Below are 23,766 nucleotides of genomic sequence, written 5' to 3'. Positions count from 1 at the left end.
ATTTAACAATAGCAGGGATTCCTTTGGAGGTCATGCAATAATTCCTGATGTAATAAGCTCTGACTTTGCCAAAAGCTTGAGTGTTGTGTCAAGAGAGCCCTTGACCAGAAGAGACTAGTTTTGCTGAAAGTGAAAGGCGGTTTAGGAGTGATTTTAGATCAAAACAAAAGCTGTCAAAAGGACTTTTTCTAACTGAAGTAAATCTGAAGCATATGCAACATCTTCTCCCCGAACTAATGCAGTGTTGAAAACCTGTGAATAACGTGCCCATAGCAGAGACAGAGTCTTGCAAAATTTTGAACATTTGTAGGTGTTCAGCAAGCAGGCCAGGGCAGTAACACCTTTAATTCTCTTTAACAATGATTGAAATTCTTTCTCCACAGGTTCTCTGCCCCAAATAAATTATCTCATTCTTAAACAAAAGTCTGTTTCTCTGGGCTTGGTTTCACACTGTTATTCCAAAACTGATCACAGGTTATTTGGAAATGTAGCAGTTCTTGTTGAAAGGTTTTCACGAGCTCCAGGATTTCCCTTAAATGCAGGAAGTGTGTAGAAGGATGCTGTAAAGAACAGCCTCCATTACCCTTGCAAACGTGGCAGATGCATTGCATAACCCAGAATTTATCACTTCAGTTGCCACAGGCTTTATCCTCCTCTGAAAATACTTCTAATCCTGTCTTTTTTATCCATTTTTACTTGCCAACATCTACTCAGCTGTGGAAGACCAGAGATTGCATTTGTTACAGTTTCTCGAGTACTATCTGTTTCTGCTGAAGGATGTTGAACTAGAGTAGCTGTTTTTGGTTTATCCTAGTCCACAAATAATCTGTTTCTGCCTTTCCTCTCTCTGCCTCACACCCCCCCCCCATTTTTTTTTTTTTTAATATATATTTTGCTTCCCTGACTGCCTGGGCCTTCTTCCTTCCTCATCCTGTGATGATTCTTGCTTTTCTGTAACAGTCTCACGCATGCAGCTGCCATCAAAACAATTCCCCATTTTCTGCATTTCCATTCTTCATGTAGGGCAACCTTTTACACATGTGGTTCAGAAACCTGGTCTTTTTGCTGTAATACCCTCTACCCAACCCTAATTAAATGAAGTCCTATTTCATTTTCCTTCAGCTGCCTAGAAGGGGAAGGAATCTTGCTTCACCCACTGTTGGAATCTTGCTTCACCCACTGTTCTGCATGAAAATTTCTTACAAATTACAATGTAAGAGTGGGATTCTTGTAACTCTCAGTAACATGTTTTTTGCAGCACAGAAGTGTAGACAGTGTCCCACATTAATTTTCCTGTATTCTTTCTCACATCCCTCTGGAGTGTTCTCTGGTCTCAGAACATTTTAAGGAAGCCAAGACCTATCCTGCACTTCATGATGAGCCTTCCACATTTGTGTGTCTGAAAATAGCTAGGTAGATCTATTTTTCCACATAAACATAAAACTACAGACTTATTTTTCCATTCATTTCTGCAGGTCTTGCTGAGAGCTTTATTTAAGCTTCACATCTAAACTTCAGGCTGCTCTGGATAGTTTGCAGTAACTTGGTCACAGCAAATCCTTGTTTAAAAATTAATTCTTTGCTGTCTCTGGTCTGGAAAAGGCATGTTATAATCTTGATGTCAAATAGATTGTTTCAGATTTCTATCTGTGACAGATTTGACTGTGTCATGTCACCAGAATCCATCAGTTGTGCACAGGTAGATTCCTCCATATCGCCATAGGTTTATCAACAGGCTCTCAGACATGGGCTGAGGAGTATTCAGCATTCTTGTATATTAAAAAGGTGGATTTTTCTTAGCTTCTAAACGTAACTAAGACAATTAGGAAAAAATTGCTTTTTAAAAAAGGCATCTTCTCTACTTCTCTATCTCCTCCCTCAGCATCAAGGATTATTTGCTGACATCAAGGTGTCAGAAGAAGATTGATACTGAGGGGAGAGGAGCAGTCATGACTTGCTTGTCCAGCCATGTAGACATCATGATGAGATCATTCAGTATTCCATGAGTAGAAGCTGAATAGTAGCAAAAGCACAGTTTTTAATGTGTGTTTCCAAGGATGGCAGAAAAGAGAAACCTATCTTCTGGCAGAAGTGCCAGGCCAGAGGTCTGTAACAAAGTGGAACCCCTGCTTCAAAAAAGGGCAACGGTACAATTGCAAATAAATGCCCCGTTCAGCAGAACACCAGCTCTACCACCAGTGGCTTCGCTGGAAGGGGCCTTCCGATGAAATGCTGGATGTCTGCTGCTGCTTGCCAGAGGAGATTAGTGCCAGAGGGCGTTGGTCTGTTTTCTGAGACAGATTGACAGACATCTCCCTATGTGTCATGAGAGAGGTGAAATTAGATTCTGCCCTGTCCATAATAATAAAGGCCATACCCACATGCAGCTTAAATAGTTCATATACTTTCTGGAGCAAAACCACAGCAATGTTCAACTGTCTGTTTTCTTATTTTCACAGTGGCTCCTGCTTTAGCAGCAGGTATCTGAGTGTTGGGTCCCACTGCCACCAAAAGCCTGAGTGTGACTGAGTAGGCAGCATGGTTTGAGTGAAATGTATTTGTCAGTTAAGCAGCATGGTACACACATGGTTGGCATCGTTCTGTGCCAGTGGTCAGGCTCCAATTTTTGTAGTTAATTGTTTAAATAGTAGCAGCAAATCATGTTGCTCTGATGATCTCTGTGTGCTTCTCTGTTAGACCTTATTTGTGGGGTGAGGACAGGCGACTGAAAGAAGGGGAAGAGAAAAGAAGGGGCTGAATTATCCCCTGTGACTTTGCCAAATTTATCCTTCTGAGTGACGAGAGAGTGAAATATTTGTCTGCAGGGGGGAACAGAATAGCAACTGTCAGAAACAGCTGGAACATATGTGCTGTGTCATGTCTTTTGTGGTACTGGGCTTTTCTGCTTGCTGTGGGAACGCTGCAGAGGCATGTTAGCATTTTGCTGAGTAAGTGTGGTGTGAGCTCCATATGTAAACAGGGATCAGTCACTAAATGACAGAAAAGGGCTGTTCTCTCGGGGCTATGGCTGCCTCTTGCATGCATCTCAATCTTTGCAGCCTTTGCAGGGTTTTGTAAATTAAATATAGGGGAAGATTGTGGGGAAAATATATATTCTTGTCAGTCTAGATAACTTCAGTGTCTCTTCAGGCTTTGATACACATAAATTTGTGAATTAAATCGGTCCTCCTGATTCTTCCCATCCTCTCCATCCTGATTACTCTTCTGTGCACAGAGGACCAAGGACTTCAACTGCTCTTAATAGTAACACTACTAGTTGCTCTGCCACATGGAAATGGGCAAGCTTAAATAGCACATTTATTTCTTTAAATCAGATGCCTGTTGATACAGGAAGGAATTTCCTGTCAAATGCAACTAGCCAATTTATTCTGTTTTGGTTTATTAGTAGTCAAGAGTTGTTCTTTGAAACATCACTAGCATCATCTAGAAAAGGAGTAGCCCAATATATGCATGACAAGCAGAGAATTCATTCTCTTAGGTATCTGACTATTGTGAATTGCTCACACATTCAGGGTTGACCTGATCATGCTTACTGTGATCTTTGCTAGTGAAACATCAAGTTATTCTGGTGAGAATGAGCACTGGTATGATCCAAAGACAGGCTGTTGACATTTGATTGAGATATATCAGAACACAAGTGACCTGTAAAGTCTGTGAAGAATAAGGAATTATTTTACCTTCTGGTGTTTCAGGTTTATGTTTTACATTTTCTTCATTTTGACTTTCTCTGTAATCACATCTACAGTCCATATCTATGAAGGCTTCTCGGCTTATGACTATTCTGGGAAGTGTCATAGCAAGAAAAAAATATCTCTTGGGAGACGTTGAAGGTTTGCTACATCTGACTCTGATCTCACATAGAAAAAAAGAATTAATTTTCTCCTAACTGCAACTCATGGTCAGTCATTATTGAGAACACGCCTGTAGCTCTGCCTGCAGCACATTTGGAGATGCAGACACCACTGCCTGGTGTCATTCTTGCTGGGCAAAACCTCATCTCTTTCAAAGTAACTATGCAATAGTTTAGCTTTAAAAAGAAAAATAAGCCTAAGTAAGCATATGTAGTGCTACACTTTCAAACATTTTGCCACTGCAAAAAATTTTTTTTTTTTTTTTAATAGGGCTTTGCCAGTAATTTCAGCACACATTTAAAGTCTGAAACTAAATTCTAATGGGTAAATGCAAAAGCTGGAAGTAGAACACCCCAAGGGTTTTGCAGAAATGTTCCACCAAAGTAATTTTTTCTTTGCTCATCTTTTCCTTTACTTTCCATTCTGTTTGCAGCCTGAGGTCACTCTCTACATCTGTCTTCAGCTTTTCAAACAAAGACCCTGTCATTCACTGTCATGACAAAGGATAGAAGTAAATAATTTTATCATTTAAAAATAATAGAATATTGTGTACACGAAGCAAGACAAAAAGTGCAATCCCACGTCTTCCATCAGGGCTACATACTGTTCATTTTTAAGTCTGCTGTTCTGAAACATATACATGAGTTGACACATTATCAGCACAATGAAAGTCATTATGAGTAAAAAAATAACTTCATTTGCTCTTTTAGTGTTTGGAGCACAAATACCAAGAAGGCACAGCAGCTTTCATAACAAACATGTTAACCCCCACATGCTCTGCTTAATTATGATTTCTGGCTTCCTGTATTTCCCCTCAGGGTACTGGCACCATAAGTAAACTGGCACAGATTTTATTTGTTCTGAATATGCTGAGCTACAACATGCAAGTAGTTTGGCAGGTGCTTCACAAGCAGATGAGCCATTCCAGCAGTGAGGTCAGGAGCCGTCTGACAGAGAAGCGACACATCTAGCTGGGAACAGAATCCTGGTACCACTCCCTGTCACTATAGCTACCACTCAGCAGGCAGGTTCTGGGCAGAAATGACAATTTAAGCAACTGCTGATTTCTTATTACTGCCCCTGTGTCACTCCCTCCGTTGGACAGGTGTGTGTGTAGTAGGCCACAGCACTTATCAGATAAGGAACCTAGTCCTGGTCCAACTGGAAAATAATCTTTTTCTTTGACTCATTCTTTTCCTGTCAGTTTTCTGATTTAGTTCAGCGTGTAGACAAATAAAATTCTGTGCCTGGTTAATGGAGGAGATGGCAGAAGGACAGGGACAAGTGGCTTAAGAGATGAGGACTGCTAGTGACTTAAGCAGCCTTATCACTGAGTGCAAGCAAAGACAGAGGCAGAGCTCTCTTCAAGCCTGCGGTTTGCTGCTCAATGTTTTGGTCCATCTGGCAGTCCAGGTTCCTCACCACCCTGTCCTGCCACCTCCCCACCTTCTCTGCTGCCTTGTTACAAGGGGTTATGCAGCTGCACAAGGAACCCGACAGAGGAACCCATCTGTCTGAAGACTGGTTCAGTGAAATATGGGTATTGTTAGGACACCGAGGAGATAATACATGAAGTGTATCACAGTTTGTTTCATTTTGGCAGGCTAGCGTTTCAAATCCTTCAGGTTTAAGGCTATGGTATCCATCCCGCCAGAGTGTCACAGTCAAGTCACATGTGGAAGGAAAGTGTGACTTTCCTTCCCTAAGTAAGTCCCATGGCTGGATTTTTCTCTCCAAGGAAGAAGCATTACAAAGCCTTGTTCACAAGCCTACTATTAAACACGTGAAGTTGTTAAAACATCACTGTGGATGAAGGACGAATGGAGCTGAGTGAAGGTCGGTTGGGAATATTGCATGGTTGCATGACAGTCACTTACTCTTAAGCAAAAACCTATCTAGAGAAGTGAGAGCACATGTGAAATAAAGTGGTTGTAGTTTATCCACAGCAGTTTTCATTTATCACAGTATCACAGTATCACCAAGGTTGGAAGAGACCTCACAGATCATCAAGTCCAACCCTTAAGACCAGATATAAAGTAAAGTAGCAGCAACAGGGATGCTATGAGTTTATACAGATTTATTTATATAGTTATGTAAATGTACAGAGGGCACATATTTATATATTAAATATCATTTACAGTGCACATTATGTTAAATAAAGAGATATTGCCACAACATTTTTACTTATAATCTTCAAAAACCCAAGCATGGTTTACAGTTTGTCAGATACCAGCAGTGATACCTTGCCAGCCTGCCCTGCCAAAGAACTCCAGCACAGCTGCTGGGGGAGAAAAAAAATATCTGGGAAAAATTCTGTGCAAATGATAAACTCTCAGCCAGGCCCCATGCCTCTAACCACACCTTGCAGAGCCTGGCTCCACTCTCTGCCATGCCTGGGCAGGGGTGTATGAGACTCCTCAGAAATTGCAGCCCAGTGAAAAACAGGGAAGAATCTGTGTGTCCACTTGAAGTCAAAGCCAGAAGTAACTTCTTAAGAGTGAATGCAAGCTCCCCTGTCCTTGAAAAGCCAGAAGTTAGTTTCCCATCCTGAAGAGTGGCACTAACTCCAAGGATATCAGCAATGTTATGCAGTCTAAGGTCATCTTTTTAGTAATGGCAGTGGAATGGCAACCTGCCTCCCTGCAGTCGTTTCTGGAACTATCTGTTTTAAAATATTCTGCAATGATGTGACCAAAAAAACTCTATTTTATTCTTAGTGAATGCATACACCAAACCAAATGCCAAGAAAAGAAAACTTTAAATCCACAAACCGTGGAAGTTTGGAAATAAGGGACTAGGCAGGCAGTGGAAGCTGAAGTGGACAGGTTGGTGGCACAGAGCGGAGCAGATGTGCAAGCTGCCCCTACAACTGCCTCACTGGTGCCAGTCCTGCTTCCATCGGCAGGCTAAAGCCCTTATCCTGTCTGAGGTCAGCCATGACTAGGGCACCAGTACTTCTCGGGTCACCACTCCTCCCGCAGCGCCCAGAGTGTAACTGGGATGCTCGTTCACTCTGCTCCCGCGGGCAGATGGCTGGCTACATCTCCGGGATGCCGGCTTCCCTCGGGGGCTGCTCCCGGGACTTGGAGTGGGGGTGTTCCCGGGTCTCAAAGCCGAGCAGGTCTCGGGACGCGGAGTGGGACTCAGGGTGCGATGCGGCGGGCAGCAGGTCCGGTGGCGGGGGCCGGCCGCTGGCGGTGGCGCTGCCGGTGGCGGTGGGTGTCGCAGCCGCGGGCTGCGTGGCGGCGAGCCCCGGGCGCCCATCACGTGCTCGATGTGTTACATTGTGTTTGCGGCGGAGGGAGGGCTGGCCGTGTCAGTGATCAATGTCATGACTTCCTCCTCGGGCTGGAGCAGTGTCAGAGCACAGCTGAAGGAAGCTGATTACTGCTGGTTTCAAATTGGCTGGGAACAATACACACACACACATACAGACTCACACGCGTACACAGACACACGCAGCACACAGCACACACAGCGCACACAGCACACACAGCACACACACACAATACACACACCCCACACACACCCACACGCAGCCCGCACCCTGGCTCCCGCGTCGCCGCTCCGCGCCTGGGGGGAAGATGAGCTCAGGGGACGTCGTTTGCACTGGATGGCTCATTAAATCACCCCCCGAGAAGAAACTCAAGAGATACGTAAGTGCAGAGGATCTGGTGATGTCTTTCTTTCTCGCTAAGCGGGTTTCAGCATGTGCGCGGTTCCGTACTCTTCCTTTGAAATGTCTTTCGCCCCTTTCAGCTTCGCCTTGGACCAAAACAAAAAGATTTCCAAATCTATGCGCCGGGGGAGTGTTTTAGTTTTCACCGATATTCTTGTGCCCTTTAGACTTAACCTTTCCCTTTTGTTAAGATTATAATACCTCAGCTGTTATGCAACATATCTTAGGTTAAAAACCACATTTCGGTTTCAGTTAATGTTGCTGTAACTAACAGAATTGTAACAGAATTTCAGATGTCACTTTTCCAGGGAAGGGCAAGAATCTCATTTCAAAACGAAACAAAGGGGGAAAAAAAACCAACCAAACAAAAAAACTCCAACCGGATACTTTAAATTGTGAGGCTCTGCTTTGTTAAGATGCTCTTTAATTTCTATGACACTTGCTAAAGGCAACATCTGCAATAGTTTTATTTGCCAGTTTATTATGCCAGATGCAGCTTCAGCAGAAAGCTTTTTTTTTTTTTTTTTGTCTGTGATAAGGAGGTGCTGGAAGATGCGGAGCTGCAAAGTTGGCGGTAGCTGAAAGGAAAGGTGCAGGGGGCTGGTGAGAAGCTGCGAGCACTGCCTGCATGGAGACTGCAACTGCATTATGTGCAAAGGGGGCCCCTCTGTTCGTTCTGTATCTGCCTTCCTGGTTTTCTGGGGGGAAAAAAAAGGATGTGTGTTGCGAACACAGGGAACCACTATTGCAGGGCTGCAAGGAAGGCACTCCGGGTAGGAATAAATGACTCTTTAGAAAACTGCTTGGGCAGCATTAAAAATGTAAAGCCCATCGTGGGCCATTTTGCATCCTCGTGTGTGCTGGTTCTTCATCAGGCGCATTGTTACTGTCTTGGAATCGGTAATGCTGGCTTGACTCATGCACTTCTAACCTAACTCTGCCCCAGAGCACTGCACTGTACTTGAAAGATGCCACCATATGTATCTGTCGCGTTCCCGAGCCATACAGTTGCTTGCATCATTTGTCGTATTCACTTCTGTTTATCAGCATTTTTTCTGGACTGCTGATGTTAGCTTTTTTCTAATAATAGAAGGAGTAACTGTCTCATGGAGAATGTGGCAGGTATTTGGTTGTGTGTTCTCTCTTTGCACTAAAAACTAGGAGAAAGGATAATTTGCTGATGCTAAAAATTACTTTTATTCTAAGACAGAACTTCTTTTAGATCGCAGTATTGCATGGAAATGGCCGAATATTTGCTTTGTTCAGTTAGCATTCATTTTCCAGATCTGCAATAACCACTATGATGTGTCTCAAGGAGCTGCAGCTAAAATATGGATGTGTAATTTTTGTTGTGTTTTGCAAGGGGTGCACTAATAGCACTGTATAGCAGGCACTAGACAATGTAAGAGCCACTGATTCACCCAGCTGGTATCATTAGTAACTCTGCCAGTGAAGCTATTTTTGATGACTCAATATTCATAAAAGGGCAAAGTAGAGAAAACAGAATGTGATAAAGATGGGGTTTGAAAGCCCCCATTATACAGTTCAGATAATGGTCACAACAGGGGCTCTGATCAACTCACAAGACTAGTTGTAGTCTGCTCTGTTCAGATTTTGCACTACAAAACGTAAGAAAATTGGGTCTATGTTATCCTTCAAACATCAACTACTAGATTAGCCAGATCTCTGCAGATTAGGCTTTGTTTTGTGGTTAGGAGGATAAACTACTTCTTTGTTCATAATGAAGGAGAAAAAAATCCGCTGGAAGTACAGCAAGGATTTATGTCCTTTCTCATATGACTGGTTGCACGGTCGATGCTACAAACCAAATGGAAATTGTCAGTTACTCGCGGTAAACTCTTTCCCCCCCCCCCCCCACTTTTTATATAGTTTATCAGCATGGAAGCTTGTGCATCTTGCACTGGGGTGGTAGATGGCTCAGGCTGAACCACAGCAACTGCTTAAAAACAACACAAGCTTTAAAACAATGACTGTTTAAACTGACTTCAGTAGGTGTCAAGTGTCAACCGCTTACAGGAGAATGGTGTTGGCTCTGGTTCTGAACTGACAACATACATAAATCCCCAAGCTTTACACCACCCTTTGTGTTCAGCTGGCAGAACCCATGGTCTCAGCTGAAGCTTCCAGGGAGCTTCAAATGCAGGCTTGATCTGCTGCCCACTGGGATCTCTCTTACACTGGAGTTGCTCTCACAGGGTTGTCTCCCAGTTTACATTTTCCTGAGTTCAGCATCCGGCCTTTGTAAGTCTGGCCTGAGGGTCTCTTGTTTTACACACAGATAAATTCTTAATCCTGTCTGTTACAATTACTAATAAAATGCAAATAGTTTCAATGGAATCTGCAGCTAAGAGACCAGACAAAATGATGAGTTCAGGTTTTGAGACTGCACACTGCAGGTAGTCCCACTGAGGCCAGTGGGAATATTTACAGTGTTTATAAAATTAAACAAATATATCTTTATGAGACTGGAGCCTAAAGACCAAAGTATACCTTCATATATGTTTGTTCTCTGGTGAAAGCAGTTAGTCTTTGTACACATAAACAAGTCAGAATTTGGCTCTAGGTAAGCAGAACGTTATTTTCCAAGCTTTGAAAAGCAAAATGCAGGTGTTGAGAGTCTCTATTTTTCCTGTGATATCTTACAAAGCTGATGCTCTTAGTAGCACTATTCTTAGAAGTGTCTTATCATTCCCTAACAAAGGCTGCTCTCTTACATGTGCAGGAAACGAACATGAGATTAATTACCCAAGTGTAACTTTCTGTAAAAACAGAGAGCTTAATGCTAAATGCAGAGAATTCATCAGAAAGCATGGGGAGCTTCACTTCGGCAGGCAAATACTGCCACAGCAGTTTAATAGCACATGCAGTGCTTTTTTCTCTGTCTGATACTTGAACAGTGAGTCCATCACGTCAGCCTATCTAAAGAGGCAGTTGTGCAAAGAATCTCCTGGGACAGAGCATTTGGTCTGTGTTGCAGTTCTTTGCCCCCTAAATGTGACCTGAAAACTGTGTTGCTCTCGTTTTCCCACTTGGTTCAAGCTTTCTTCACCAGATGGGGCTGTGTGGACCTGAGGGGTGCTGGGGAAACCCAGAACTGGGTATGGGGAAAGGGCAAGAGAGGAATAAGATGCTATGAAAATCTAGATGGTAAAGTCGCTCTTGCTCTAGACACAACATGCTAAGTTTCTGGCACAGACTGACATTCATCCCGTGGGAGGAAGACCTAGTCCCAGTGGATATTGTTGGTATTGATATTAGTGGATCATGAGTACCAGCCTCTGTAGGAAATTAGAAGTCACAGGTGAATCTGCCTTAGGTCCGATGGATTTCACAGTAACATATATTAGTACTGAACATATCCAACCAGGAATTTAGAATAGGAATTCAGAGCTGCAAGGGTGGTGTTGTTCATGTATCCCAATTCTGTAATGTCAGCCTAGAGCAGCTGGCTTTTTGATGCTTTCCATATGGAAATATATCTACTTGCTGACTGGTAATACTTGTTTTCTGTGTATTTGAGAGGGAGAGAGTGGTTTCATGGCCTAGAAAACAAATGAATTACTACATCCAGTGCAAAAAGTCACTGACAAGGAGGGTAAAAGACACAGAAAGTGGCACATAGGATGTCTAATGAAATAACAAACTCGCTGGAGGTGTTCAAGTAAAGACTGGATGAGGCAATTAGTGCCATGGTCTAGATGACTGGGTAGGACTGGGTGAGAGGTTGGACTGGATGATCTTGGAGGTCTCTTCCAACCTGGTTGACTCTATGATTCTATGAAACATTGTTCATATCCTAATAAGAAGATATGTGAGCTAATTTCAACTCATCCTCAAATGGCTGGCTGGTAGTTTCATCAGTGAGAAGGAGGAACAGAAGTTAGCCAACATGCCCACCAGCTCCAGTGAATGCCATGCCGCTGTGCAGTTACTGACAGTGTTAGCTTATGTGTCTTGCAATAGTAAAGAGCTATATACAGATGCTGCTTGTGAGTCAATGCAGCTCCATCTAAGTCAATGGTGCACAGCTGTACCCCAGCTGAAGAGCTATTTTTACTCTCTAGTACTATACAAATTGATGAGGGAAGACCACTTGCTCAAAAAAAGGCAAGTTTCCCACTTTACTTGAATGACTGGCTTCGTCAAACATTGTTGAAAATCAAAATTCCTTGTCAGCATCACTAGAACAAGAGTCCAAAATGGACTCCCTGTTAGGAAATTTAGCCTTGCATTTCCTACACTTACTGGAGTGTCTGATCTGGGAAGACAAATGGAGGTGTAAAGTAAGGTACCCGATGGAAAATAAAATAGTTAAGCAGGTCTGTTCCTGCTGTCTCTGCATGAGAGGGCAGTAGGTGCTGTCAGAAGTGCCATAGCATCCAACATCCAGTAGCTGCAGACAAAACTCTCTGACTGTTGGATAAGTCTGCTAGAACTTGACCACAGCACTCCATTGCTAGGGTTTTACCAGATATAAGGATCTAGACAACTTCTCCATTTTTAGCTGAAGTTCTGGTATTTATCAGGAGAACAAACGGGAAGTTACTGGCCACTCTGAAGAAAAAGTAAAGTAGAATTATGAAGAATTTGCTCAAGTAATAGGAACAAGACTCCCACAGCACTGCTGAGGGTGTGTGGGATGCAGAGAGTCTGCTCTCTGATCTAGGATTGGATTGATGTCAGAAGAGGACATTGCCACCCTTGCCTAAAGGAAATCCCCAAGTACTAGGTGAGGTCAAGTACTTCTGATGGTTTGGAATTTGGGGAAAGTTTAAAAAGAGTAATTATCAAAGAGAAATCTGAATTTTTGCACATAAGCCTTTTTATTTCCAAATGCTTCCTACAAAGCCTCACCGCTTGAGTTCTCTCCCTGCCCTGAACAGTTACAGCCATCTTTTGTACTCTGCAGGACCCAACAGCACTGAGTTTATTTAGCAAATTAGTGCAAGTTTTGTAACTCTAGTTTATAGGCTGAGTGGGAAGAGGTATCCCATGTGTTGGAGGAAGTTGACAGAGCCTTTTAGCTGTTTCTAGTTCTAAGCTGTATGTATCTGTACTTTTTGTGCTGTTACTTTGTTTAAAAATCCAGTGTATATTCTGTCTGGTTTGTATTTTAAGGAAGAACTCAATTTTGAGAAAATGAAGACTTTCATACAGAACCTCCTGTGCTGTAGGCTATATGTTTCCTTCTCTGTGAAATCCTGAACAAATTGATCTCACAGGTAAAATAACAGTAGAAAATTTATGGTAGGGAGGAGTTTCCATCACTGAGATTAAGCATTTGTAATTAGCTGAGTGCACATCAGACTGTTTTGCACCACTTAGCCTTGTTTTGGTAGGTTACGTGCAATGCTTTTTCTGGAGGATTTTCTGCCATTTTAACTGTGTTTTGGTGGTTTAAATGAGATAGGCTGACTTCTAAGAAAAAAATAATTTCTAACAAACACTGCTGTTCTTGGCACCCTGCATATCAGAATGTTAAACAGAATAATTTCCCTTGAACTACTTGTTTGGGTGGAGCCGTAATAGCCCTGAAGCCCCAGCTTAATCTTTGACTACATGTTTTCAGTGCACGGGAATGTCCAGCTATTGGTTTCTATTCAAAACAGAAACCCACAAGTTATCAGGTCTTGGCATTCAAAAATACAGACTTCAACAAAAAAAAAAACCAAACAACCCACAACGTCCCCCCCCCCCAAAAAAAAAAAAAACCACAACAAAAATCCTACCTCCCCATAAAAAGAAAGAAACAAACAAAAAAACCCAAGCAAAACAAACAAACAAACACAAAAAAACCCCCACTAAACCACCCCAGGCTTCTTTGAAATACAGAAGGAAATGTTAACTTGAGTGGTAATTAAACCAGCGATGCAATCAAACATGTCTTAGAGGAAAAAACATTACAAGTAGTGTTTTGGTGAACTTTTTGTTGCAACGTGAAAAATACATTATGGATAATCATGTTACTTCTATCAGTAATGCATTAAAATGCTAATAGGCTTTTAGAGGAAGGGACAAGTTTATACCTATAACATGACTCAGTAGAAAAAAGGGGTGTTCTGTTTGTTTTCTTGTCCTTTTTGTTCAAGTTGGAAAAGAATTAGTAATGTGATAAGACAAGGAAAAAATGCAATCTTTGAAATGAAATTTGCATGTCAAAACATTCCGTCCAGCCAGATAAAATAGATTTGCCTCTCTCTCATTCAATTGTTGAATAAAATGCAGTACTTCAACTTTTTTTTCTTTTCTTAACCTTGACTTGTTTCAGTTTGTGTTGCATCAGAAAAAAAAAAGAAGCAAACAAAATAACAATCATATAGCCTTGGAAAATTCAGTTTTAAAATCTGTTGCAGCTCAGTATTTGTTAAAAATAAACAAAAACTGATGCTTAGTCTTCGTGGCAGAAAAATACTTTCTTTCTGAGGCTAGCTCATTTGTAGCTTTGTAATTGTTAGAATGAGGCAACTGTTCTTGGAGATTTTGTTATCCTCTTCCCTTAGGATGACAGAAACCCCATCTGACCTCTGCAGTCAAAATTGGTTTGTAGCTTTCCCTGAATGCCTTGAACAGTCTTTTCTTCATTCAATACCCTTTCCCACAGAGCATTTTACAGAAAGGCAGTAAGATATCATTATTACTATGAATTTAAAACTACTTTATTGAAGGTGTTAATTTATATGGAACTTCGATTGTCATCTGGAAGTTTTTGACTCATTTTTGACAGAGCTTTTCACAAAACAATTGTTTGTGTGCCCTGTTAGTGACAAATATTCTTCACCCTGTGACTAACAAGTCTGAGACTATGGGTTATGTGTTTGTACTTCTGTTGGACAGAATAATGGCCATAACTGGATCCTGTCTAAATTTGCAACTGTGTAAGCTCAGCAGAGTCCATAGTTTGTGAATAATCTGTTTTTACATACCAGACTTGCAAACTGTTTGTAGAAGTTCAAGGATTTTACAGTTGTGGAGCCATATTTTTCAAGCAGACATGAACTGGTCGTGCCAAGGAGAAGCCAATAGTTTGGAGCAAGCATGAACTATGTTTTATTTGCTGACTTTATAGACTGTGCAATAAAGCCACTAAGTTTACAGAAGTACTGAGTTTATAAACGCTGGGAAAGCTGAACAGGTATGCTTGCTGTAAAGCCATGCTTCCAAGAGCTGCTGCCAATTCCACAGAAAAGCCACTGGTGTTCAGAGGTGACTGGGTGCTGATAAAATCGCTATGAGATGAGAAAGCATCTGAAGACCTGCCAGCTGAGTTTACAGTAGCAATGAAGAAAGAGTTCCATGAGAAGTCATACCCTGCCTCATTAAGTGCGCACTGGTGTTCCAGCTATTACGTCTGTATCGTTTACTAATATTTACAGTGGAAGCTTTGCAAGCTTAAGAAGTTTTATTTTTACAAAGTTCAACATTTTGAACCTATCCTAAGAAAACTATTGAGTTCTTACTAAGACCTTAGGTTAAAATTAAGAAGGACTTAAGTAACTCAGAGAATTGCTTTATTGAGATATTTGGATGCTTTGCTCCCACTGAAACAGGATTCTGTGGGTACTCCTCTGACTCCAGGGCTGTTTTTCCAGGTCTTCACTGGCTAACTTCCCATCTCAGACAGTGGCATTTGGACTGTTAACTGGACAAGGCTGCTGCTTCAACTTCACTTTGTGCTTTTTAAATGTTCGTTTTTAACATAAAACCCTTGAGTATCACATCACCCTTGAGCTATGGGTTACAAAATAACAGTGAACTGGTTTTGAAAAACAAGAGAAAAATACCAGATAAAACCCATCATTATGTCAGTATCCACTCCACCTCTTGCTTTCATCTGTGTAGAGCCTGAGAAATACTCAAGCTGAAACATCATCAAGACAAAACTCAAAAAGTTAAGGGACAGTCTGATTGGCATAGGAAGAACAAGCTCTGTGACAGTGACACTGCTTTGGTTCCCCTGTGCATCCCTCTACATTAACTTTGTAGACTGGAAGCCTAATAATACTGATTTGTAAAGGCATTTATTGAAGTGTTACTCGACTGCAATGCTTTAACAGTTTTCTTAGTAAAAATTTGTTTTTCTTTTCCCTTCCCTTCCCTTTCCTTTTATTTCAATTTCTTTTCTTTTTCCTTCCCTTCCCTTCCCTTCCCTTCCCTTCCCTTCCCTTCCCTTCCCTTCCCTTCCCTTCCCTTCCCTTCCCTTCCCTTCCCTTCCCTTCCCTTCCCTTCCCTTCCCTTCCCTTCCCTTCCCTTCCCTTCCCTTCCCTTCCCTTCCCTTCCCTTCCCTTCCCTTCCCTTTCCTTTCCTTTCCTTTCCTTTCCTTTCCTTTCCTTTCCATTTTTTTTTCCAAATTCACAACTGAAAGTACTGTTGCTATGTTACTGTAGTGGTGTGTAGGCTGCTAAATAAATATAAGGAGTTTAGTCCATGCCAGAAATAGAAAGCCAGGTCAGAGGTGACATTTGGGACATGTTGAGAAAAAAAAAGAGAATATATAATTATTTCTTTCCTTCCTATCATTCTCTTTGGCCTCATTAACCCCAGACTACTTCGAAGGAAATTGCAATAGAATTTCTGGACATGTAAGAGTGCTAAAAACTTACACTTCTGGAGTTCTGCTAAGTCTTTTGGCTTTGTTTTTTTGCAAGCAAAAATTGCAACTGAGAAAAACATGGCATCACACACACTTGTGAATTAAATAGCTACTTTGAGGTATCCCAGGACGTGAGGAACTGTTGAAAATTCAGTCTGTAAAGGTATACTGAGAAGGGAAAATCCGAGGGAAGAAGCTTTGAGAAGTTATGCTCCTGTGAAGCCAGAAACAGGAAATTTGAATTCATTGTCCTTTTTCGGATAGTCTGGCAGGTTACCAAGGACCAGATACACAAAAACAGGCTTATGCTTTTGTGGGGGCAGCCCTAGGTACTTGCTTGCACCTTCAGTTACCTAAACACCTTTATAAGCCTGCCTTGTCCACATGCACAAGGGGGTCATTTTCATCCCTCCTCTGTTGCCTGGATGTGCTCCTTGTGCACAGACCATAGCACAGTAAGCTCTTCTTTAAGCTACAGTGTCTGAGTCAGTAAATGGTGGGAACTGCAAGCCACTTCAGTGAAAACTAGATCCCAGTCCTCTCTCCATGCATGTCAGTCAGAGCAGAAGCAGCCCTTATGCTAGAAACAACCACCACAAGCTTGACAATTGCAGACAATGGCTTCTGATATGATTTACCAAACGTTATCACAAATGTAGGATGCTCTGGAGGCCACAAAGGTCCTCAGTTCCATCCCAGCTCCTCGGAGGCACCTCTGTGGGTGTGCAGAAGTCAGTCTTGCCTTGCCCTTGGCCCAGCCACTTTCACATGAGCATTGGCAGCCCTGGGCCCACAGCAGAGCAAGAGCAGCTGGGAGCTGTCAGGCCTTTCTGCTAGCAGGAGGTGGGACACAGAAACAGACTGAGCTCACTCATATGGGAGTTAGTCTAGAAAACTTGTACTTAATCTGGAAGATCTTCTCTTTAAATTTTGTGTTTACTCACAAACAAATCAACGTGACACAATGCGAGGCATCTCATTTCTTTGTAAGGGAAGACACAGCCATAACTTAAACCAGTTCAGTGCATGCAATCTCATCAGAGCTGTCTTTGTGGTGTTTTTTTAGTTCCATGGATCTGTTTCTTTCATACAAAGAAACAATGTAAATATGCCCCCTACCCAAGGGACTCTTTGATCTGAGACATTCCAGAAAATGCCACATTTACCACGAAACCTATAGTGGGGGGTTAAATTAGAGGGTACAGCAAGAGACAGTGATGCTAAGTACAGTTATTCTTGTTCCCAAATTGCAGCGGGTTTTGTATTTTCTTTTTAGTTGTTAGCACTACTTAAATGGGGGGCTGGAATTTGAATGGCTAGCAATTATTTCCTAACACAATGGATGCCAATAGCTGGTTTAATAAGAAACTTTCCTCATTTTTAGCCACAAGCCAACCCATAATACCTTAGACCTTGAGACATGTCCACAGAATCCGCAGAATGTCTGAGGTTCTCTGTCAGAAGATGAGTGAGCAGTTTAGGATCCATCAGGGTTGTTTGTTTACTTGCATTAGGACTTCACTGCTGTTGCAATTGGAGACATTTATTGTTTTCTAGCACAGCCAGTTTTCAGTCCCAGACTGAAGGAGAGGGTGTTAGAGGCTTTCTTGTCTCCTGTGGAGTTCAAACCCTCGTTTGGGCTCTTGTCAAGTCCTTTACCCTTGCCAAAGACTGCATTTATTTCAGACCCTAAAGAGCAATTGCTATGATTTATCTGCCTTCAGAGTGAATAAGATTTTGCTAGGCATTTTCTACACAGAAATCTCCAGCCAGGAGAAGTGCAACCCACAGCCTGTCCTTCCCAGGGCTTTGTTGCCCATGCTCAGCAAATTGCTCAGCAGCAGCTAAATAGAGAGAAGGATGAATTATACCCTCTGCACTTCTGTTATGTTACCCTCTTAAAGGACTTACTTCTCTTTCATTCTATTTCTAGGTCCTTTGTGCTTGAAATGATATTCTAAACTTTATAACTAAACTTGTTTTGCTGGCTGAAAAATTAAAGCTGGTTACCCATTAGAGTATTTCAAGTGGGCTGCAATGACATTTGCCTCTGCTCTTTGTTGGTGTGAGCAGCTTGTTTGTTAGAGCTAAATGCAGTTATGACAAGGCAGAAGGTGGCAGATACAGCCAGGTTTCATAGAAGCTGTAGTTAGCTAGGTGGAGATTAACTGTCTTTACACTGCAATTTCAAATCCCTAAGGACTCCTCTCACCATGGCACTTACCTCATTGTGGGTTCAGAGATGCTTTAGCAAAACTTGCCATTCAAGAACGGGCAGCACAGGTTTGGGGGGTGAAGGGCCAGAGGTGAAGAGCTTGCATGAAGCAGTAGCAGTGCAGTCCTTCCAGAACACAGTGATAGAGGGGAGTAGTCACAAAGGTGCACCCCAGAGATTGTCTCAGGAGCACTTCCAAGCAAATAATTTGCATGTAGTTGAACAACCTGAGCTTTGTGAAGACTTCAGCAGCAGCAGCCCTGATTCTCGTATGCTCACAGCTTACTGTGCACCCACAGGTGGGTTTCAGTTTGACTTGCTCCTCAAGTTGACTGGATTTGGCAATGGAACTGGGATCTCTATATGAGTATATCATTGTGGGGTTTAAGAGATCAAGATTTTTTTAAGAAAGCAACAGTTTTATGTGGCATCTATGTGTAGGAGTGAAGGATGAGGAGCAGAGGAATGCAGTCAGGTGTAACACCTTGTACTTTTAATGGTCCTAGAATTTCTTCTAGAATCTTTTTCTTGCAGGGCAGCTGATTATCTCTGACTTGCATGTGGGTTTGCTGTGGCTAAATTACCTGCTCTGAGTAGAAACATGGTCACACAGAATCACTCAAGATCTAGTTCACAGTGCCAGTTTAGAGCAGGATCTTTATGCTTTATGAATTAGCTGGATGCAGGTCAAACAGAGAGCCGTGGTGGAAGAGGTGATATGTATACAGGAGCTGCATTTACCATCTTGTAACTGGAAACTGAAGACAATGAATGGATAAAAATATGTTAAAATATACAATTTTACATTATTTTGTGTTGCATCTCTTGCACAAAACTTTCCATTCAAAGAGATTATAGCCCAACAGAATTATGGTGAAAAATAAAGGCAGAGTTGCAGAGAAATTGGTAACTTCTTAAAAAGAGTAAACTGCCACTGAAAAATCTCACTTTCTAGTTGAGAGATAAAATCTATGCATAGTGCAGCCATTTTTGCTTTGCCTGGCATAAGATCTGCATGACTCAGAGCCAGCAGCATGCTGAGAACCTGCAAATACATAACAGAAAAGCAGATGCTGGCTGCTGGCTGGGGAATTTATGTACCATCTTTGAAATGGTGATCCTGTTTGATGGGGCAACACACTAGAGTGTGAGGCAAGTGCATATGATGTTCCTCCCTTAGGTGAGGTTATTAATCTGAAGGGTGAGAGACAGTGTGAAGGCTGCTAAACACCTACTATCATAGCAGTCAGTCTCAGCTGGTGGGGATGGGTGACGTAATGGAGCAAGCAGGAGGAGAAAGTTTTCAGCTGGGAGGGTGTAAAATTTGAAGGGCTGCACATAGGAATGAAGAGTCGCAGTCCTAATTCGAGTACGCCAGCAGCTCAGCAGATGGCCCAGCAGATGAGTTGCTATGCACCACACTACGTGTGAGAACATGCGAGTGATGGAGAGGCTCCACACAGAAGTACAGCCCTGCCCTCTTCATGGTATGGGGTAGCATTATATGCCATGTTCTTTACCCCAACGAGGCCTTCCATCTCCCATCAGGGTGCTTTGTCGGCTTGCACACCCAAACTTTCCACAACAGTCTTTTGTATTGCTGTTCCACATTAAAGCAATTTTATCCCACATCGTTTGCCTTCCCTCTCCAAACAGAGAAAGATCCATCCCCAGAAGCACAGGCCCTCACCAGCCACACTTAACACCAATCACTAACTTTGCCTGCCTCAGACTGCAGCTCTCAGGCTGAGCTGGCACATCTCTCAGGGTAGAAAACCACCTGCTTCAGGCCATGGGACAGCTTCACTGCGATGTTTATGTCCTACAATTCCAGTTCCTCCAGCAGTGAAGTCCAGCAGCCAGGGAGGTTTCATATGCATCCTGCATGACTTCCACTTTCCCTAATAACTGCAGGTCTGTGTGAATTTTAGGAAAAAAAAAATCAGAAAATCTCAAAAAATCCATTCTTAAGAACAAACCAGTTTGCATCTGACTTTCTCCAGGGGACCTGTTTTGCTGCTTACTGTTTGTGAGAGTTTGGGGTTCCATTTGCAAACCACTTATGCATTTACAGCTGAAAAAAAGCATAATCACCACTAGTAGCTTAGAGCAGTCATTGTCACCTCACAGTCACATTGTGCATAATGTGCTCAGCATAATGGCATAAGGAGCTTTGTGGTTTTCCACTCATTTTCTGTCAAACCAGAGCAACATATTCATATGGGAAATTCCAATAACCCATATTTTCTGATACAGGATAACCAGTTTACGTGTAACATTGATTAAATGGCTCCTGATAAGCTGTTTCAAGAAGCTCCATTTCTAATGCAATCTGCAGGAAATTCAATACGTGAGTTATGATGCATGAGATCAAACCACTATAATTAGGCTGATAAACATCTTCTCAGATGTTCTGAGGATGAGTGAAATCTTTTCTCCTTTGTCTTGAACCGCTTCTTAAGTGATAGAAACTAAACTGGGAACACTGTTCTCTTGTTCCAGTACCTGAGTGGTCCCACGGCATAGTTATTCCAGCAGATTCATGGCAGCTCAGCGATGCCAGTAAATCTGCAGTCAAGCGCTTAGATTCAAGTAGCAACACAATTAGTGATAACCACTGCTTTCCCACATGCCATCCTGTCAGATGCCTTTTACCAGCTTTCAAGTCTTAAGAGCATAGTTAAGGTTTTGTATTTCTTTTGTCCTTGGTGTATTTACTTGAAAAGCAAGCAAAGAAATTCTTTAATTCCTCTTATTTTTGTTATGGTCTCCTGGAGCTGATACTAAGATCAAACACACTGACCTTGTCCAAGGGTAGACTGTCACGTCCAGCATGAGTTGGCCAGTCATTGGGACAACATAGTGAACTAGGATATGTGCTTGAGAATACTTCATTATTTGGTCTTTAAAGTGTGTTTAACAAGGAGAATGTTCTGAACCTCTGTAATAAAATTATGTATGTACAGCAGATGGACAACAACAAAACTTCCAGGTCTGTATTCACTATTTGTAAACTGAAACTCTCTGAAATCTCTCTCAGCATAAAGACTGTGAGTCAAAGTGGAAGGGTTTATGTCAGTCAAGGAAAAATTAAACGTCATCATCTGTCTTATTGTAAAGAAGCAGAAGGATGTTAAAAACTCTGCCATGCTGGCTCACATTTTTTCTACATATATGAATTTTTGAGGCATTGTATGTACTTACACTAAAACAGTTAAATAGGAAATAGTGAAATCCACTCTGATTTTTACATAACTTTTTCTTTCATAACATACTTGTGCAATAGAGTAGCCAGAATGTAATAATCAAGTTGTGTTTTTTTTCCATGCTTAAACGGGAGTGGCCATCTGGAAAATTGCTTGCTACCAATATTTAGTGAATTGGTTGAACAAGGAATTCACAGAATCATAGAATCAACCAGGTTGGAAGAGACCTCCAAGATCATCCAGTCCAACCTAGCACCCAGCCCTATCCAGCCAACTAGACCGTGGCACTAATTATCTCATCCAGTCTTTTCTTGAACACCTCCAGGGACAACAACTCCACCACCTCCCTGGGCAGCCCATTCCAGTGGCAAATCTCTCTCTCTGTGAAGAATTTCCTCCTAACATCCAGCCTATACCTCCCCCAGCACAACTTGAGACTGTGTCCCCTTGTTCTGTTGCCCATTACCTGGGAGAAGAGACCAACCCCCACCTGGCTACAACCTCCCTTCAGGCACTTGCAGACAGCAATGAGATCACCACTGAGCCTCCACTTCTCCAGGCTGCACACCCCCAGCTCCCTCAGCCTCTCCTCACAGGGCTGTGTTCCAGGCTCCCACCAGCCTCATCGCCCTTCTCTGGACATGTTCCAGTACCTCAGCATCTCTCTTGAATTGAGGGGCCCAGAACTGGACACAGTACTCAAGGTGTGGCCTGACCAGTACTGAGTACAGGGGAAGAATAACCTCCCTTGTCCTGCTGGCCACACTGTTCCTGATGCAAGCCAGGATGCCATTGGCTCTCCTGGCCACCTGGGCACACTGCTGGCTCATGTTCAGTTACTATCTACCAGCACCCCTGGGACCCTTTCTGCCTGGCTGCTCTCCAGCCACTCTGTCCCCAACTTGTAGCACTGCTTGGGGTTGTTGTGACCACAGTGTAGAACTCTGCATTTGGCCTTGTTTAATCTTATCCCGTTGGCCTCTGCCCACCCATCCAGCCTGTCTAAGTCCCTATGCAGGGCTCTCCTACCCTCCAACAGATCAACACCTGCTCCTTGCTTGGTGTCATCTGCAAACTTACTGATGCTGGAAGTCACTTCCAAGGAAACTAAAATCAGTTTTATGTGTTTCAGTGAGTTGACTTCTACCAGGAAGAAATATAAAGAGGACCAAAACAATCTTGTTTGCCCATTTCTCCTTGGAGATGGTGTCAGCACCGGAGTGTTAACATTGCTCACAGATCCAGTCCACAAGCAGCCTGACTTGTTCAGGGACTGTCCTCATATAGGAACGGGGGCAGCAGGCCTGATGTGTTTCTGGTAAAGGCACTGAAGAACCTCCAGAGCAACAAACAGAAATGCCCAACTGCTGGGAAAAAAACCTTTTGTAGAAAGATCTGGTAGGAACCCCTGACCACTTCTGACACAGCTCTGCTGCTGCAGATACGCTTTCTGCCTGTAGCACTTGCAGTGTAGCAACTGATTTGAAAATCCTTGACTGAAACAGCCAGCTACCATTCTGCTAGGGCAGGGGGATGCCACAGACAGGGTCTGTTCCGGGAACGAGCCACAGACACTCTCAGTAGTCAAGCCAACACCAGGGCCCCAGGGCAGGCAGTCCACAACAGGGAACAGAGACATGTCCGGAGTCTGTTGGCAATCCAATTATTAAATATAAATATTGATTCTGATGAAAAACCTGCTACATCAGAAGGGGATTCTTCCAGTGCTCAGCTTCTATGGGCAGGAATATAACTCTGATAAGGCCGGGGACATCTGAGCTGGGTGGAAAGAAGAGTTGAATTATTCAGATAGTTACTTAACTGTATGAGGCCTTGGCAGCTTTGACCCGTGTTCTTTTGAAACTCATGCCTGACTATGTCATGTATTTGTCTTACTGTTATTCCTGGATTTGCTCAACTTTTTGATGAAAATGTCATTAATTACTAAATCAGTTCAGTGGAATAAGTCCAACTGTGTACATGTAGCACATTTACGGGTTTCAATCTGTGGCTTTAATTGTTCTTTCCTGAATGTGATGCTGTTTCATTGTCAAGCCATTAATTAGCCAAGGACCAGTCCAGAAGCAGAGCACTCTGGAGAAGATTCTTAGGTATCAAAAGTAATTGATAATAAGCATCTGTGTAAATGGTGCCTGGCTTACAGTTGGGGAGCTTGCTTTCCA

General features: G+C 42.6%; 1 protein-coding gene across 3 annotated transcripts in view; it reads left to right on the top strand.

Moving 5' to 3' along the window:
• The first annotated feature begins 7,252 nt into the window (after window positions 1-7,252).
• Window positions 7,253-23,766, top strand: part of GAB3 (GRB2 associated binding protein 3) — a 66,748-nt gene continuing 50,234 nt past the window's right edge. For 2 of the 3 annotated variants that reach the window (XM_064159448.1, XM_064159449.1), the window contains exon 1: window positions 7,370-7,528. In XM_064159448.1, the coding sequence (XP_064015518.1) occupies window positions 7,457-7,528 (72 nt within the window). In that variant the 5' untranslated portion in view covers window positions 7,370-7,456. Of the gene's footprint in view, window positions 7,529-23,766 lie in introns of all 3 variants that reach the window. The other variant, XM_064159451.1, reaches the window with a different exon arrangement.

This window comes from Pogoniulus pusillus, chromosome 19 (assembly GCF_015220805.1).
Source record: "Pogoniulus pusillus isolate bPogPus1 chromosome 19, bPogPus1.pri, whole genome shotgun sequence".
Classification (NCBI taxonomy): Eukaryota; Metazoa; Chordata; class Aves; order Piciformes; family Lybiidae; genus Pogoniulus; species Pogoniulus pusillus.
Note: the sequence above shows the minus strand (reverse complement) of the source record. Positions and strands in the feature narration are given on the sequence as shown.